The sequence below is a fragment of the Osmerus eperlanus genome, chromosome 19, assembly GCF_963692335.1.
Source record: "Osmerus eperlanus chromosome 19, fOsmEpe2.1, whole genome shotgun sequence".
NCBI lineage: Eukaryota > Metazoa > Chordata > Actinopteri > Osmeriformes > Osmeridae > Osmerus > Osmerus eperlanus.
This window is the reverse complement of record NC_085036.1, coordinates 6,760,709-6,778,965: the sequence shown is the minus strand read 5'-3', so window position 1 is coordinate 6,778,965 and position 18,257 is coordinate 6,760,709. Positions and strand designations below refer to the sequence as shown.

The 18,257-nt window shown below is 50.2% G+C and overlaps 2 protein-coding genes across 8 annotated transcripts; both read left to right on the top strand.

Moving 5' to 3' along the window:
• The first annotated feature begins 21 nt into the window (after positions 1 to 21).
• On the top strand, positions 22 to 11,566 carry dixdc1b (DIX domain containing 1b). Of its 7 annotated transcripts, none has more exons than XM_062486177.1 (22): positions 22 to 174; positions 725 to 776; positions 3,138 to 3,267; positions 3,498 to 3,623; positions 3,778 to 4,009; positions 4,368 to 4,469; positions 6,039 to 6,136; positions 6,255 to 6,358; positions 6,582 to 6,665; positions 7,037 to 7,090; positions 7,340 to 7,390; positions 7,566 to 7,670; positions 7,804 to 7,857; positions 7,954 to 8,025; positions 8,141 to 8,212; positions 8,346 to 8,411; positions 8,524 to 8,673; positions 8,951 to 9,017; positions 9,133 to 9,241; positions 9,673 to 9,781; positions 9,952 to 10,031; positions 10,262 to 11,566. In XM_062486177.1, exons 2-22 carry the CDS (start codon positions 735 to 737, stop codon positions 10,266 to 10,268), a joined length of 1,914 nt encoding a protein of 637 aa, XP_062342161.1. In that variant the 5' UTR covers positions 22 to 174; positions 725 to 734; the 3' UTR covers positions 10,269 to 11,566. The 7 variants fall into 7 exon arrangements, with proteins under 7 accessions (XP_062342161.1, XP_062342160.1, XP_062342159.1 ...); XM_062486176.1 differs by having other exon boundaries at positions 137 to 332; XM_062486175.1 differs by lacking the exons at positions 22 to 174; positions 725 to 776 and adding an exon at positions 1,756 to 2,013 and having other exon boundaries at positions 8,349 to 8,411; positions 8,527 to 8,673.
• Positions 11,567 to 11,904: 338 nt separating this feature from the next.
• dlat (dihydrolipoamide S-acetyltransferase (E2 component of pyruvate dehydrogenase complex)) lies at positions 11,905 to 17,932 on the top strand. The gene is made up of 14 exons (XM_062486179.1): positions 11,905 to 12,343; positions 13,173 to 13,274; positions 13,388 to 13,512; positions 13,706 to 13,841; positions 14,031 to 14,157; positions 14,247 to 14,428; positions 14,608 to 14,749; positions 15,077 to 15,144; positions 15,230 to 15,352; positions 15,506 to 15,613; positions 15,810 to 15,928; positions 16,034 to 16,196; positions 16,361 to 16,497; positions 16,614 to 17,932. Exons 1-14 carry the CDS (start codon positions 12,080 to 12,082, stop codon positions 16,741 to 16,743), a joined length of 1,926 nt encoding a protein of 641 aa, XP_062342163.1. The 5' UTR covers positions 11,905 to 12,079; the 3' UTR covers positions 16,744 to 17,932.
• The last annotated feature ends 325 nt before the right edge of the window (positions 17,933 to 18,257 follow it).

Below are 18,257 nucleotides of genomic sequence, written 5' to 3'. Positions count from 1 at the left end.
AAAGTGGAAAGCTTCATTTCAACCAATTTGCTTTGCTTAGCACGTGGTGTTGGTACATGGTAACCATAGAAACGTCCCGGGCTGCGCTGCAGTGATTGTGTCGTAAATGGATGCCTGCAGCAAGTTTCACTGACTTAATCGATGTAGACAGAAACAATAGCTCATTCAGTCTTGGTAAGTAGATAAAAGGGACAGGATATTTATAGTGCCGTTTGTTTCAGATGGTTATAAAGGAAGTCGGTTTGGTTTTCTAAATAAACAGTAGAAAGGCATGCACGCTAACGTTAACAGAAGAACTGAATGACTTGAGTCAAACCGGACGGATGAATACGGTAAACTAGCAAGCTAAAATATCCTTGCTGGCTTTAAAAAGTACTATACATTTACTGACATATTGTTGTTTTTTTACTCTTGCGGAATGATCAATGCTGAAAAAGTATTTAGACGGAAGCATAGAAAGTAACTCACAATGACTTTCACGCAATCAAACAATAGCCCATCCCCGTGGGAAACACTTGCTGGAAACCCAGCCGATGACTTGTCCGACATCAGTCCCTCTTAAGAGCCTGTTTTAAGGGACATTACGCGGGGTCGGCCCTATGGTTCACCATCACATTTTAGTTGTTTTATATTTTGGGGGACATACACAACTAGTTGCAATACTGTACAATAGTTATGTATGTATTCTTGCAATAACGTACAGTCTATGGTTTACTTCCTCCAGTATCTCCAGAATGGCTAACAGGACCAGCAAGTCTTCCCCAGGCCACGGATCTGTAAGTGTTTCGTTTGGGGAGGATATCCACATCTTCCCTCACCAATATTTATAAGGTCTCTAGTCTAGACAACATCCGCTGCTTTTAATCTAGGCAGCAGCTGTCAAGCGTTGGCAGAATGCCGTTAGAATTCAAAGCAGATATGTATCAGAGAAAACACATTACCTATGCTTCTTAAGTGAAACAGACATTTAAATAATTAGGGTAAAGCCATTATATTTGGGATTTCAAGTTTTTCATGCGTTCATGAGCGTGGCCACTGGGGGGAGATACACTCCATACTATTTTCTCATGCTGCATCCGTAAGGCACTGTTGGCTCTTGTCAGTCAGTCACACTTCTCTCGCTCTCACATCAAATGTAGCCTGTATAGTACTTACAGCCTATGTCAAGAGTCAAAGACCTACCTATGTGCACTTGCAAGTATTGACAAGGATGACAGCGGAGCATGAGTGTAAGACAGGAAGTCCGCACACTGAGCAGGAAGGAAGAGGGTTTGTACTGTGAGGCAGAAAAAAAAGAGCTGAGTATTTCACCAGGGTGTGACAATGAGTGTAAAATCTCTCTCTTTACCTTTATCTCTTTATACCCTCTCTCTTTTTCTCTTCTCCCAGCATCTCTCTCACTGAAGTATTTGCCAGGGACTTCTGATAGCTCTAGTCTAGTTACCTTTCCTGCTCCCCTGGCCCTTAGCTACTGTTAATTTCTTCGAGTTGACATTGTTAGTTGGTGTTGTTGAGCTATACAAGCAGGACACTCTACAATGTAATCATTTTTATATTAAACAATAATTTTAAACGCTGTACACACCTCATAGATCATGTTGCAGGCGTGCAACATTAAAGCAGAGAAAGCCAAGCAGCCAGGTATATGTTTCTACTTCTGGCCAAGCATCCGCCCCGATCAGCCGTCCCCATGGCGACAGAGGAAAGCCAGGTTGTGCGCCTGCGCGGAGGATCCCCGTGCTCATGTATCCTGTTTCAGCAGCAGACAGTGCGAGTTAACGGAACCGACCAGTCCCGATAACCACGGTGTTTTTTATGCATTTTGACGCCTTGCTCGAACACAGTTTTGCCACCAAGCGACGAATGGATCGCTGGTAACGGGAGGTCGAGCCGATCCCCGGTGGTGTGTGTGTGCTGTGCGCGCAACTGAATGTGTGGTCGGTCTGAAGGATGATTGCCTCGCTGTCCAAAGGGAGTCTGCTGGATGATGTTCTTCAGGAGGGCTTCAATGAGGTAGCCTGTTAGCTACTTAGCTTACGGTAGCCCGTTACAGTCACACTATCAACAATGTAGCTTGCCACGGTAGACAGTTGTCAATAGCTAAGCCTTGAGTCATTGACAGAGTGTCTCGACGTCGTCTTTTTGTCAGTTTCTATATGCAGCAAACATAAACACCCAACGTTTAGTTAAAGACGAATATATAACTTGAATTTCATTGAATGGTTACACTTGTCTGTACAATTTAGTCACCTCCTTTCGAAATATTTTTGTAAAAAAGCAGTATTTATGAATAAATACATGTGGCTAATGACTGATTGAAAGACAGTCGTGCATGTGGCTAAGAGAGGGTGTAATTTGGCATTCCTCAGAGCACAGTATCAAAAGGCCTAGCAGACCTTGAACAAATAGTTTATGACTTATTCATGACTGCAGAAAATTACATTTTGGTGTGTTACACGTGTATCAGACTGCCTGTATAGATCTGTGTTGTATACATAGCCTCATAGAAGAGTTGAGCTGTCTCTGATCTTAGGTTTGGGGCTAACTTGGCCCATGAATTTCAGATGTTTCTTTCTCCTATATAATTGCGTCAGAGGCAAGGGCAGTGATTGCTACACTTCAAGGAAGGAAGGAGGGGTATGTTTGAGTTTTCAAACCGGGTGGTTACCCACAAGGGTAGTTAAAGGGGATGTGTGTTTGTGTGTGTGTCTTTCTGAGCCGAGTCTGTACCGAAGGACAGACTGTCATTGTCTCTGCCCATCCAGCGCATGAGGGGAGATTAACCCAGATATCCCACTGGCCTTAGTGGGTGTGAGTGTGTTTGGGTATGAGTGTGTGTGTGTGTGTGTGTGTGTGTGTGTACGCAGTTAGGGCAGGGGACTGTATCAACAGTTATTGTCTACGTTGATAGAGCTGAGAGCAAGTGAACAATCATCATGGTGAAATCCCCTCCTGAAATGACCTCATAGCTGCAGTCATGCAGTCATCTCCTGTCACAACATTCTCACACACAGTTTCCTTCTCTTTGTTCTAGTAGATATGTAGATTGGACTACACATTGAAATGGTAATAACTTTATAATGTGTGTAGCCCACCTGCCTCTCAGTATTCTGCTTGTGTGTGTGTGTGTGTTACAGCAACAGCTGGCAGCCTATGTTTCCTGGGTGAACTCTCAACTGAGAAGGAGGCCAGGACTCAAGCCTGTCGCCGACCTCCGGCGTGACCTGCAGGATGGAGTGGTGCTGGCCCACCTGATCGAGATAGTAGGTCAGTACTCCCACGCGTGCAAACACACTCATGCTAAACCCGCACATACACTCACAGACTGCATCCGCCAATGTGTGGTGTTCTTTTTTTGTGTATGTGGAATGGCTGATATGCTGTCTCTGTCTCTGTGTCTCTGTGTCTCTCTCTCTCTCTCTCTCTCTCTCTCTCTCTCTCTCTCTCTCTCTCTCTCTCTCTCTCTCTCTCTCTCTCTCTCTCTCTCTCTCTCTCAGCGGGTGAGGTGTTGGAGGGGGTGCATTTGACCCCAAGGGACCGTGAGGAGAGCAGAGAGAATGTAGAGAGAGTCCTACAGTTCATCTCCTCCAAGCATATACGCATGCCCCACACCTCTGCCAGGGGTATGTAAAAACTTGCACGCACGCACACACACTCACACACACATACAGAGTTCCAAGTTCTAATAGCCACAAGTTGTTATAGTTCATCACTGGGGGAGAACAATATTTATCTCTCTCCATCCCTTACGCTCTCTTTCTCCCTCTTTTTCTGTAGATATTGTGGACGGTAACCTCAAGTCAGTGATGCGGCTAATCCTGGCACTTGCCGCACACTTCAAACCATCCGCCAATCAAAGAGCCGCGTCAGGCTCTGGGCAGAGTCACGCGGGGGCCTCGGCCAATCACAGACCCCTCTCCACCGTCGCCATGGCCCAGAGCGCAGCCGCCGCCTTGGCAGCAGCACGACTCGATGCCTCACGGCCTGGACGCCACACACACCTCCGCAGGTAGGCTCTCTCTCTCACAAACGCGCACACCTCCGCAGGTACGCTCTCACACTCACACACACAGTCGGATACAGCGGTGTGCATGCGGCCCTCTCTTTCTTAATTCCTTTTCGAATGAGATTAGACACACGCACAAGCTCCCCTGTAGCGCTCACACACTGCCAGGGCTTTGGCACCCCCTGCTGGTCCGGCATGGAGACTGCCACCAAACTTGACTCCACTTTAGGACGACCTGTGAGTCTTTGATTACAGTCAGCTGGAAGCAAACATCTAAGGGCTCTTGCATGTGGGCTTCTCTCCACACCACTGTGTGTGTGTCTGTGTGTGTGTGTGTGCGCGTGTGTGTGCGCGTGTGTAGTGGCTGGAGTGTCGATGAGGACGGAGGGGTTTGCGTCCGGGCCCTGGTGCAGCAGTACGAGAGGGGGACCCCGGAGGAGGCGGAGTCCGCACAGCCCAGCAGGTGACTCGGGGGGGGCCATGACGCTGAAGTAACACACGCTCACACACACACACACACCATGCCAGTGCATGTCTGTGGGCAGCGGGTAGGGGGGTGCCGCTTTATCACTGACTGCCTTTGTGTGGACGAAGCGTATGACTGCGGCGTCGTGAAATGCCCCTGCGGCGTTTTCGACCGTGATCTGTCCTACTACTCAGCTGTGTGTGCGTGTGCGTGTATGGAGGGTGGCGGTGGGTGGAGGGGGCTCCTTAGGGCAAGATAGTGAGATGGATAAGGGGGGATGATGGGAAAGAACAGAAATATCTTCTCGGCCAATCACGCGGCTTGTGTGTTCTTGTTTGTTCACACTTATCTGTTCTCTCTCACACACGCACGCGCACACACACACAGAAAGTGATCTGAATCATCTCGAGTATGGAAGCACAAAGAGAGCTCCCTGGGATATAGCAGAGATCTTGAGAGAGGCAGGAGCCGGTTGGACGGTGTGTGACGCTGTCTCACGCACGTCGCTCTCCGTAGCGTGGAGACATTGTCGGGAGGCGACCAAGTTCAGCACCCCAGTTTGAGTCGGAACACAGCGCCGCGTGCGTGGCGCGCGTGCGTGGCGCGCGTGCGTGGCGTGCGTGGCGCGTGTGCGTGCGCTGAACGAGAGCGAGGAACGAAGCATCGACTGTGCTGCTGCTGTTGTCATGGTGACGCCGTGTACCCGAGGATGGATGGGGGCGGGGGGGGGGGTGTCAGGAGGGAAACACAATTTTTCGATGCAATGAAGATCAGTTGCACAAGTCCGTTCTTGAGGAGGTAGGGTGCGCGCGTTCCCGGCCGTGCCGACCATGGGAGGGAAGCAGGTGAAATGGTAAGGGTGTGCGGTGCGTGAGTGTGTTTGGTTCGCGGCGGGGTGTGTGGGATTCGGGAGGAGAGGGATGACATGCTTCGGACACGCTGTTTGGCTGTCGTTATACGCTACAGAGTGTTGAGATGCTGTATGGGTCTGTATCTCTTCTTTCCCCTTCTGTTTCCTCTCTCTCTCTCTCTCTCTCTCTCTCTCTCTCTCGTTTTGTTTACGTGGAAAATAATGACAAGAATGAAGAAAGAGAATTGCCGAGCTGTTATTTACATCCCAATCCCACAGTTGTCAGTTACACGCACACACACAAACACACACCCACACACTCTCAGTAAACAGACACACACAGTCAGTAAACAGCCTAGTTCTACTCAGTTTCAAATGGACCTACATCTGTGGTGTTCCTTGGTGGTCACCACGGAGACCGGCAGAAAAACTTTAAAAGGGACACACGCACACACTCGCAGTCTCATACACAACAGTATTAACATTCCACGCAGACAACATCCTGGTTTTAATGGAAACAAGTTTGGAATATTGCAGATTGGAATTGCATCACTGTTTATGATGTTCCTTAAGGGTGACTTGCATGTAGATCACTGTCTGTGACTAATAGGGAGACGTATGTGGGAATGGGGCTGTTTGGCACCAGTATACAGTTTGGTGCATGTGCACACGCATGTGTGTGATGGGGGAATAATCCGGATTTGTTCCTCCCCCAGCCTCAGTTCTTCAAGCCCTCCCCCCTCCCCCAGAGTCCCTCCCAGCAGCCAATCCGAGAGCAGGGAGCAGGAAGACAGCCAAACACAGGAGAACAGCAGTGAGTCCTGACCAAACATAATGCCAGCCAATCAAAGGCATCTGAACAGCAAGTAACTTTCTCTCTCTGTGTGTGTGTGTGTGTGTGTGTGCGTGTGTGTGTGTGCGCGTGCGTGTAGGTGAGCATTCCCAGGTAGTTGTGCAGCCTGTCTGGGTGGACCCCCTCAGTGAAACTCTGGAAAGAGAGATGCAGGAGACACGGAAAATGATTTCAGCTCTACAGGTACACACACACACACACACACACACACGTGATATTCCCCCAAGGCCCCAACACACACACATGCATTATGGATTACATACACGTGCTTACACTGTAAATGTGATATTCCTGCACTTCGAGAATCCAGTACATTGTATATAATGAATGGGATTTCTTTGAACATTACCAAGTTGGTATCGCATTTCCTGTGTGTGTGTGTGTGTGTGTGTGTGCGTGTGTGTAGGCACTGTTGCTCCATGGCTCATTACCTGAGGATGAGCAGGAGCTGTCTCTTGGTCTAGGAGAGGACAACGCTGAACATCAATTGGTACATCAACCTCTCTTATAAGTTTCTCTCTCCCTCCTTCTCTGTCTGTCTCTCGCTCCTCTCTCTTTCTCCTTCTCTCTCTCTCCCCTCTCCTTCTCTCTCTCCTCTCTCTCATTCTCTCTCTGCCCTCCGCCTCCAGCGTTCTTCGTGTGCTCACAGCAGATCAAGTGTCCTCGCTCCGCTCCCCTGTGCTTTGTGTGCGAGAGTGTGTGCGTAAGAGAGAAAGACACAGGTATCCGCTTTCCTCTTCTGTTTCACCAGTCCTGCGTTGCTCTCACACACAGTTCTTTCTCTCCCCCCCCCCCACACACACACACACACACACACACACACACACACACCTCTCTCTGTCGCTGTCTCTCTGTGTTCAGGTTGTCATTCGGAGTCGTCTGGACCAGAGCATGGAGGAGACTCAGGACCTGAAGGTAGAGTGAACGCACGTTTATCCCAGCCCTCCGGGCTCCCCCCTGGCCCCCGGGCCTGGGGAGCCGGACCTCCGGGCTCCCCAGGGGTGTGTTCTGTCCCGTGGGTGTTCTCTGTGCGTTCGTGTGGCGGGGTGGGGACGGGGTGGTCGTACGAACTGCTCTGCTGGTTGTGAGGACGGCTTTGTTGTGTGTGTAAACGTCGGCCGGCGGCCTCTCTGAGCGGTGTTGTGTCTGTGGTGGTCGTTCCAGAGGGAAGTGCTGCGCTGTCGGCAGGAGATGAGGAACCTGCAGGGGGTCAAGGTGAGACACACACACACTTTGGTAAACACGCACACGTACAGAAAAGGTCGAATCTGAAGCTGAGTGGAAGTCCCTCAGCCGGGCTTAATACTCGCTCGAGTCTGTAATGGATACAGCGTCTCTGCTCGTGTGTGTGTGTGTGTGTGTGTGTGTGTGTGTGTGTGCGCGTGGACAGGAGGCGCAGCAGCAGAGGCTGTGCGTTCAGGAGGCGTCCGTACTGCAGCTGAAACAGGAGCTGCTGAGAGCTAGCATGGCCCGGGACGAACTGACCAGCCAGAATGTACGACACACACACACACACACACACACACACCACACACACACACATATACATTTTAAACTATATAGATGATGAAAAGACGACCTCCCCTGTCTATAGATAGTGTTTGAGTAACTGTGTGTGTGTGTGCTAGACGGAGCTCCAGAGGAAACTGGAGGAGCGGAGCAGGCTCCTGAGCGAGTGCAAGGTGAGACACGGCCAATAGCGCGCCTCCGTCCACTCAGCGCGCTCACCGTGATTGGTCGCTAACTCTTCCTGCCTTGTCCCGATTGGGGGTTTGCAGAGGGAGGTGGGGCAGAAGGACAGACTGCTGCAGCAGCACAAACACAAACTGGAGGAGAGCCACCAGCAGAAGGTATCAACACAGACGTCATCCCAGAATACAGTGTCTATCTGTACATTCATTTGAATATACTTTAGATATGTATTATATTGAATGAGTGTGTGTGTGTGTGTGTGTCTGTCTTCAGACCACACTTCAGAAGGAGCTGGAGTATAAAGACTCTGTGCTGCATGAGCTGATGGGCCGAGAGCTGCACCAGGTGAGCCCTCCATCACATCAGGCACACCCAGGTAGGGCTGCCATGTGTGTTTCTTATTCATGTTGTGGTGTGTGTTCTCTGTGTGTGTGTGTGTGTTCTCTGTGTGTGTGTGTGTGTGTGTATGTGTGTGTAGCAGCAATCTGGCGCTGAGAACAATGGCTATTCTCAGCCTGGAGGTCCATCTCCTTCTGTCTCGGGGGTGAGTCTTCCCAAGTCGTGTGTGCCGCTCTAAAACATGGTTTTAAGATGAGTCAGGGATATGGTGATTCACTGTTACTGTGTGTGTGTGTGTGTGTGCGTGTGTGTGCTAGCAGGCCGAGGAGCTCCAGCTGGTCAGGGATGCATTGAGGAGCCTGAGGAACAACCTGCGAGACCACGACCCTCAGCACCACACCCTGGACACCCTGGAGCAGGGCATAGCCTCCCTCACCGAGCGGCTGCACTCTCTACACACACAACGGGTATTCTCTCTCTCTCACTCTCTCACTCTCTCTCTCACTCCCTCTCTCCCTCTCTCTCTCTCTCACTCACTCCCTCTCTCTCTCTCTCTCTCTCTCTCTCTCTCTCTCTCTCTCTCTCTCTCTCTCTCTCTCTCTCTCACGCTCCCACTCACACATGCATACACTCTGGGTACTATCTCACACGTCAACAGAGACAAGCTGAGAGATGTGTGCTGGGCATGGCGTGTGTTCATGCATTGCGTGCGTGTTCTTCACGTGTCCTTTTGCTCCATCCCAGGGGAGGGGGAAGTCTCCTGGACGCAAGGCCCCACCGTCCAACCCTGACTCCTGGCCCACGCGCTCCAGTAAGCTCCCCCTGTCAAACACACACACACACACACACAGAGACAATCTACGAATGCACCCTGGCTGTTTGTGTGTGCGTGACTGGCGTCTTTGTGTGTGTGTGTGTGTTCTCAGAGATGGCTCACTCCCAGAGCACCCCAGCGCTGAACTCGGCGGCCAGTACCAAGGTGCTGTACTTCACGGGCCCCTCGCTGACCCCCTTCATGATCAGCATCCCCAAGAGGTGAGCGGCTCGCTGGACCTCCCCTGTCCACGCTGTGCACAGCAGCTTCGAGACATGACGAGAGGGTTTTCTAGGGGCGGCCCCCAGTAGCTGGGGGAGAGTTTGCCTTACAATGAATGAAAATGTGTGACACAGGGGCTTGGGTTTAAATCTGACTTAAGCCACTTTCTGCCTTGGGTGTTCCCCCCTATGTCTCTATTTGTTTTCCTGTCTCTCTCTCTCTCTCTCTCTCTCCCAACTGTCCGGTCGATAAATGAAGCTGAAAGAAATGCACATTTGTTTTCTGAGGTTTTCAGACACAGTGGATAGAGATGTTCAAGTATATGACCCAAGTTCTGTTCTAAGGTTGTATGTAGGAAGAGGAGTCGTGTGTGGTCACACTGTCTGTGTGTGTGTGTGTGTGTGTGTGTGTGTGTGTGTGTGTGTTGCAGGCTGGGTGAGGTGACTCTGAGAGATGTCAAGGCAGCGGTGGACAGAGAGGGGAAGTACAGATACCACTTCAAAGCCCTGGACCCTGAGTTTGGCACTGTCAAGGAAGAGGTGAGACAAAGAGAGAGAAGAGGGGAGAGGAAAACGAGAAGGGTTATTTATCGAGCGATTTAGTCAAAAAGTGTTTTTTTTTTGGTGGCCAAAGTGTTTTTTTGAGCGATTGTTTAACAGAGTGTATCTATGTTGAGTACGTGTTTGACCTCTGACCTCCCGACGTCCAGGTGTTTGTAGACGAGGCGGTTGTTCCTGGATGGGAGGGGAAGATAGTGGCCTGGGTGGAGGAGGACAACGGAGAGGAGAGGTGAATACTCTTACACACACACACACACAAACCGCTGAACGTACACACACACACACAAACCGCTGAACACACACTGAACGTACACACACACACACAAACCGCTGAACACACACTGAACGTACACACACACACACACGCACACAAACCGCTGAACACACACTGAACGTACACACACACACATGGTCACTCACCATCTAGCTTCTTGTTTTTCTGTCTTTTTGTTCCTTCAGGACCTAGTGAACTCTCACCCCCCCCCCCCTCCAACACGTACAGCCCCGGCCCCAGAGACACACTGGCTGCAGACTGGCTGCCAGGAGACAGGTGGATGGTGGAGGAAGGAAAAAATGCAGCCAGAAGAATGCCTGTCTGGCCATGAGCAAGTGGAGAGTGCCAACATCCACCGCCCTTCCCTCTTGACCACCCCATCAGTCTGGAACTTGAACAGGGACACAGAGGCTAGACTCTGTGCTAATGAAAAGCTCAAGTGTTTAGGTACCTTGTGCCTTATCAATGTGCGCATGTGCAACCCTAATCATCCCCCGACGATCAGAGTCATGAGATGTTAGGATAGTGCTAGGACATCTGAAAAGAAATGATGATGACATGGCGATTCTCAATGGCCATGCAGCAGTCGAGCTGCTCTATTGCCTTAATGCAGTCTACAAGTAGACTATTCACACACACACACACACACACTTGAAGATTTGGAAAGGCTCTAACGCACCTCACACACACACACACACACACACGCTCTTGTCAAGTAGCTGACTCACCACTGCACAAGAATACTGTATGTCAGAATACTGTGTCATTGGGACTGAATGCGGGAATAGTAGTTCACGGTATGCAGAGTAGATAACACTGCAGACTATTGGTGTCTAATGTCAATTTAGTTTGTTGTTGTTGTACATATATGTAAATAGATGTATATGCTCTACTGTAAATGGTCAAAGGCAGAGAACAGTTTTTTATGTTTGGTTTCAGAGAGAGAAGTGTGTCGTTTATATTTTGAGACTATGCCTGACAAAGTGTGGGACCACAGGTGGAGGGAGAGGATGATACGGTTGCCAGGTTGGAGAGGAGCCAGGGAGAGACTGAGGTGGAGAGGTCAGAGTAAAGTGTAGGTGTCATAGTTCTGTTTCAGATTGGAAGGTCCACTGGCCTGCTCTCAAGCCAATCATGGGTAATTGTGATGGATGACATGGAAAAAAAGGAGAAACGGAAACCAGCGTGACCCTTTGGAGGATTGGAATTTGACACCCCAGCCCCACAGTATTTAACCTGCCCGTATCCCTATCTGACTCCTTAGTCCTCAGAGCTTTGACCACTACTGCCAGAACAGTGAGGCTGTTGTCAAAAACTGTTTCAAAACCAACAGCTCTTAGTATTGACCAACTCTTTAACAGATCACTCAGAATTGTGACAGCACTGCATGAAATGATGCCACCCAACCACTGATGGTGGAGTGCATAGATCAACATGATTGTTGCACTCACAATATGTACACTCCCCAATAAATGTATGATTCCCATGGATGTTGCAGTACATTTTGATGTTTTGTAGTGGTGATGGATGTGATTTTTTTTTACCGTGCCCTGGTGGTGATGGATGTGATTACACCCAAATACCATGTTGCGACATTTTTACGACAGGTGCTAGGCTGGTGATCTGGGTTGCCAGGTTAAAACATTTGTGACTATTCTGAAAGAAGAACGAGATTATTAATATATGTAATATGAAGGTATGCATTTCGACACTTGCCTAAAATACTGCCTGGAATTTAAATATTAAAACACCAAAATACCAAGCAGCTCTTGTCTCGAAGAAAGTGATTTTAACAATACTGGCAACCTGCTCTAGGACAAGCCGAAGGGGAGCCGTAAAGCGTTGTGTTTTTTTGGAGAGGGAGGTCATTGGAAAGTGAGGTAGCTAACTGGGTTTTTTCGGGAGACAGATATTTACTCGCTACCGTATGGTATCAGACATTCTGATGCCACAGTAGCCAAATACGAATCAAAGAAGGTGCTTTAGCTATATCACTTACAAGAATGCTCCGTTTAATCTTGCGGCTGAGGCCGTCCGCTGCTATCCCCTGCTCCCGTACCCTCCCAGGGCCTGCGCTCAGCTCACGCTCCGGACCGGGGGCCTGTCATCTGAAGCGGTACCATTCTGGTGTGCGATCCCGGGCTGTGTGCAACGGTGTCAATTTCAACACTATTATATTCACAAACAGAACATCCCTGTTGCAATGTCCTCAACCTGTCAGCTGCAGCCAGTCCAAGCGATGCTACAGCCTACCCCCTCACCAGAAGGTAACTAGGTGTAGCTATTCTAGCAGCTGTAATGCTAGTGCTAATAATGCGATTATTTTACTTGACTTATCTAGTTAACAGTGTGACCGAGTGATTAGCTACATATTCTTTATTTTTAATCTAAATGTGATGGTATGCTTGCTTCATAAATACAATAGAAAGATTTGGAAGATGGAGAACTACTGATTGTCATGTCTGTCAACTACATGCCAGCACTAGTAGCAACTAGCCCGGCGTGCTAACGTAACGTCTATCACCCTTTCTGTCTTGAGTGGTAGTTGACTGTTGCTACAATGACTGTTATGATTGGCTACAGTTGTTAGCTGCTGGATTGAAATAGACTTTTAAGTCGGAGTCTATATTCTTAGATGGTACGACTGTAGGTCATAATACTGGAATGGTAGTTGAGGTGTCACCTTCAAAAAACACAGCAGTAAGGCATGTACAGCAGCCGCTTTCTGGCATGGTTTTCTCATGCAGTTGCTGTTGGGACTAACCCTGTACTATTGCTCAATTGCGTGAACCATTAACGTTATCAGCCGTATGCCGCAAGAGGCAACACGGTTAGATCAATGTGTGTCACTGCCATTTATTTAATTGACCGTGAAGAAAAAGCTCTCAAACTTTTGTCTCGAGCCAAGGGTGCGTGTCAGTCCAAGTCCCTCTTCTCTCCTGCTCCGGTCCGTTCATCTGGTTCTCAAGAGACATGTACCACGAGTGAAACAACAGTGATGGTTCTGTCAGAACTTCAGCCCTGTTGTATCACTCGTGATACCATGTCTCATCTCGACACTCAACTTGTGTCGTCATTTCTCGTGGGGCTCTACAGGTGGAGCTGCCTGCCTTGTCCCCTACCATGCAGACAGGAACCATCGCTCGCTGGGAGAAGAAGGAGGGAGACAAGATTGGCGAGGGAGAACTCATCGCTGAGGTCAGTAACCGCGCATGCCCCGAGATGGGGCGTGGCGACTATTGTTGTTGTGTCTTTCAGATCTTATAAAGCCATCCAACCAGAAATGTACCCGTCCAACTGCTTGTGTGTAGGTGGAGACTGATAAGGCGACAGTAGGGTTGGATATAATGGAGGAGTGCTACCTGGCTAAGATCCTTGTTGCCGAGGGCACCCGGGATGTACTGGTGGGCTCTGTCATCTGCATCACTGTCGAGAAGTAAGTCCCGTTTAACAGCGGCTGTCCGTTGGTATGACAACAGTGGTTGCTTTGGAGGCTTGATCCATCTCAAGCAGAATGCGTCCGTCAGAATGTGGCGTTTCGGACGTTTCATTGAGATTATCGCTGCGTTACGCGTGTTCCCCCGGCGTGGACCTGAGTCGAAAGTAACGTGTGTGTCGGTGCTCCTCAGCCCTGATTTCATCCCAGCCTTCAAGGACCTGTCGCTGGAGAAGCTAGCCAGCTCCGCCGCAGCGGCCGCCCCGCCTCCACCCCCACCTGCAGCCGGCCCCGCCGCCCCGGGCAGCTCCTACCCCCCACACCTTAAGGTAGGCCCGGCCTGGGACCGCAGACCGTAACGGGTACAGCCACATGGGCCACGATACAGAGACGTGCAGATAGTGATATTCGCTGTGCGTGCCTCCTGATTACCAGTGGGGAGCTTTCCAGTTCCTGGTCGACGTGTCAGGTGATCAAACTGGCCAGGAATATCTGTGTAACGTGTGTGTGTTTTGTAGATCATGCTGCCCGCCCTTTCCCCCACAATGACTATGGGCACAGTGCAGCGCTGGGAGAAGAAGGTGGGAGAGAGGCTCGCTGAAGGGGACCTGCTGGCTGAGATCGAGACCGACAAGGCCACCATCGGTCAGCATGGCTAGAACACACACGGCGTCACACTGCGTCTGCATGTGCCTGTCCTGAACCTTCTGGAACGTGCGTGTGTGTGTGTGTAGGTTTCGAGGTGCAGGAGGAGGGCTACCTGGCTAAGATCATGGTGCCGGAGGGGACCCGTGACGTCCCCCTGGGGGCGCCCCTCTGCATCATCGTGGAGAAGGAGAGCGACATCGCGGCCTTCAGCAACTACGTAGAGACGGGCGTGGCCGAGGTCCCTGCACCGCCCCCAGCTCCAGCACCGGTAATACACACACACACACACACACATACACACACACACACACACACGGTCAAACTGGGACTCATACACACTGAAGCCTACACAAGTCAACTTACATTAGCCCACTCTTTTTGTTCACATTTTCATACATCCTCATCTCAATCTTGTGTCCAATGTGTGTGTATGTGTGTGTGTTGAAGGCCGCAGCCCCTCCTCCTGTAGCGGCCCCCGTGGCGGCTAGCCTCGCGGCCCCTGCAGCAGCGAGGAAAGGGCGCGTGTTCGCCAGCCCCCTGGCAAAGAAGGTGGCGGCTGAGAAGGGCATCGACCTGGCCCAGGTGACCGGTGAGTCCACGCTGTTGTCTCCCACACAGGGTTTCTCAGGACATATCATAAATGATGCGTACATTTATATTGGGTTTTCAGTAATGGTTCTTTTTCTGAAATTGGTGAGTCCAATAAGCAGGTTCGATACGTTTCCCTATTGTATCAATTGGGTTTCACTTGTGTGTTTCTAAGTTGGCGGATACAAGTTTTTATGGGTAATGAAGAACCGCATCTCCAATGTCTTTCTGGGTGTGGGTCCTTCGAAACGGGTCTGCTCTCTCTCTCTCTCTCTCTCTCTCTTTGTCTGTCTCGATCTCTCATGCTCTTTCCGTCTCTCCTCCTCAGGCTCCGGGCCCGATGGCCGTGTCACCAGGAAAGACATCGACAGCTTTGTCCCGCCTAAGGCTGCCCCTGTAAGTCATCATTGCCTGGGCCAAAACACGACGACACGACGTCGAGCACATTCGCAGGTTTACCGTGTTGTTGTTGTTGTTCCAGGTGGCAGCTGCAGTCCCGGTTGCCCCGGCAGCGCCCGCCCCTGCCCCTACCCCCGCCACCCCCGCTCCCACAACGGTCCCCGCTGGCACCTTCACAGACATCCCCATCAGCAACATCCGCAAGGTGAGCGCGCACACACACACACACACACACCGTGGCCACGGTTCCCACAGACAGAGCTGCGGCCCCTCTCCTCACTCAGAGAGAGTGTCGGTCGTAAATGAACGTCAGAAGCTGGGGTGTGATCCCTCCTCTCTCCCCCTCCTCCTCCTCCAGGTGATCGCTCAGAGGCTGATGCAGTCCAAACAGACCATCCCGCACTACTACCTGTCTGTCGACGTCAACATGGACCAAGTGATTGAGCTGAGGAAGGAGCTCAACGAGGTGAGTGTGTCCCAGCAGCCCCCACTAGCACTGCTTATGAGCGGACGTGGACGCAGAAGACAGGTTGTCGTCTAAAAGAAACGAAACAAGTATTTTGAAATGTTGTCAGGTGCTCTGGGTGTATTTCTCTCTGTATTTGAATGTTGCTTGGCCCATCATTGATGTGTTGAATCCCCCGTCCTATCATTGTCTGTAGGAGGTGAAGGCCCAGAACATCAAGCTGAGTGTGAACGACTTCATCATCAAAGCCAGCGCTCTGGCCTGCCTCAAGGTCCCTGAGGCCAACTCCTCCTGGTTGGACACGGTCATTCGCCAGTGAGTGCGCACGCACACACACACGGTCAATCTAATGCCCTCTCAGTGTGGATCATTAGGGTTTGTTTGTATTCATGGCTCTCCTGCGTGTGTGTGTGTGTGTAGGAACCATGTGGTGGATGTCAGCGTAGCCGTGAGCACACCTAACGGCCTGATCACGCCCATCGTGTTCAACGCCCACACCAAGGGCCTGGCCTCCATCTGCTCTGACGTCTCAGCGCTCGCCGCCAAGGCCCGCGACGGGAAACTCCAGCCGCACGAATTCCAGGTGACACGCGCGCTGCACACGGTTACCTTGACTATGTTTTCCCTCGTCATTGTGGGGGACTTGTCCGTTCCAGAAGGCGTAGTCATTGACAAACCAGTTCAAAGTGACAAAAACAGGAACACTCGATGTGAAGTTATTTTTTAATTGGCTTGTGTGTTTTCCAGGGAGGTACGTTCACCATCTCCAACCTGGGGATGTTTGGCATCAAGAACTTTTCCGCCATCATCAACCCTCCTCAGGCCTGCATCCTGGCCGTGGGCGGCTCCGAGAAACGTCTTCTGCCCGCCGACAACGAGAAAGGGTGAGAACATCCGGCTAGTCGAGACATGCTTAGTCTTACTGACTTGGTGGAAATGAGTTTTGTAACTGTGTTTATGGCCCCGAATTCTGAACCTCCTGAATGTTTGTGGGTTCCAGGTTCGACGTGGCCAGTATGATGTCGGTGACCTTGAGCTGTGACCATCGGGTGGTCGATGGCGCGGTCGGAGCGCAGTGGCTCGCCGAGTTCCGCAAGTTCATGGAAAGACCCGTCACCATGCTGCTGTGATTGGATGATGCCGTCGCCATGCCATTGTGAAATGCTGGATCCAGTCGCCCGAGTCGATCTGATTGGTGCAAATCGGTCAAGGTCGTCCTGTGATTGGCCAGTCTACCACAAGGACACTCTTACTCCTCCTCTAAAAGGGACGAGGCAGAACTCCTTATTGTACGCTCGCTCTCTCCCTCTCCCACTTCTCTCTCTCCTCTATCCTCCATTGATACTGTATTTATTAAGGCCCCATGTCTCCTGTGAGACTAGATTTAGTTACAGTTTAACCAAGTTTAGAGGCTCAGGCCCAGAAGGGAACTGTTACAGGCCCAACCAGTGTGCAAACATAACCCATGGTGTATGTATGTGTGTGTGTATGTCGGCCCAGAGTATATATATCTTATCTGTGAGTGTGAGTATGAGTGTGTTTTAACGGCCAAAGAACAAGCAGCTCTCTCTGGGTACCGAGTGCAAGGTTCTCCTGGGTTCTCCACATGCTGGCGGTTCTAAGATGGCTGAGGGGAATGTAAACAGATGGATGGGGCTGATCACTGGTTAACTGAACGTGAGACACACAGGTCAGAGCTAGACACACACACACAATAAACTAGCTCCCCATCTAACACAGAGACAAAACCTACTGGTATCAAAACAATCTTTGCTGTATAAATGCTTTGTCTGTATGAATGTGTTGTGTGTTTACTCAACTGTGGGGTGCTATGGAGAGGGTATAATGTAAGTGCTCCTCACTATTGTGGGGGGAGAGATTCTAGTATATTGTTATTGTATATCATCCTCGGGCTTGCAGGTGTCAGTGAATGAGCTACAGATGTGTAAGGTATTTGTAAGCATAGCAGCATAGCCCTCCACAGTGGGCGGAGCTACCCCCCCCCCTACTACCTTACACCCATCCAGTTCCTTCAGATCTGTGAGACCCTGCAGGTTGGGGGGCGAGGAGTTTGTTTGAAAAATCCTGAATGTCGGGATGCGAGGGGAAAAACGGATTGATGACATCACACACTCCCGACTCAGCACTTTGTGGTCTCGGCCAATCTCCACGGGGGAGCGTTTTCTTTTCTGACCTTGATACATACACCAACTTACAGCTGAAACGTTCTGTATTTGACAAACATGCTCACAAAGTGATGGAGATAGATGTACTGTCATTCGATGAATAAATTGAAACAAGTCACAGAGACGGCAAATATCATGACTGAACGTTTGGAATGTGTTGAGAGATTAAGTTAAAAATAAAATAAAAAGGGGTTCCACTTCATTTCTCAATTGTATGTCTTATAAACATTTTACCAGTAATGTAAAACAAGTTGTTTTATTACAATGATGGTCTCCATATTCGAAAAGTGTGTTCGAGTTGAATTTGCTCTTGTTTCTTTGAAGGTTGTGTTTTTACTGGTGACATAAGGAAAAGCTATACCAAACATTTCGCATATTTTTATATCATCAAATAAATCCTTGGCCCCCAAGAGTGGCTTACCCCTACACATCGTTACACACATTACAGTCAGTCCCTC

Coding starts and splice junctions, on each gene's coding strand:
- dixdc1b (XM_062486172.1), top strand. CDS start 1,951: ATGATTGCCTCGCTGTCCAAAGGGAGTCTGCTGGATGATGTTCTTCAG. Junction 7,391..7,565: donor GGAACCTGCAGGGGGTCAAG/GTGAGACACACA, acceptor GCGCGTGGACAG/GAGGCGCAGCAGCAGAGGCT. Junction 8,674..8,950: donor ACTCTCTACACACACAACGG/GTATTCTCTCTC, acceptor GCTCCATCCCAG/GGGAGGGGGAAGTCTCCTGG.
- dlat (XM_062486179.1), top strand. CDS start 12,080: ATGCTCCGTTTAATCTTGCGGCTGAGGCCGTCCGCTGCTATCCCCTGC. Junction 13,842..14,030: donor CCTACCCCCCACACCTTAAG/GTAGGCCCGGCC, acceptor TGTGTTTTGTAG/ATCATGCTGCCCGCCCTTTC. Junction 14,429..14,607: donor CGCCCCCAGCTCCAGCACCG/GTAATACACACA, acceptor TGTGTGTTGAAG/GCCGCAGCCCCTCCTCCTGT.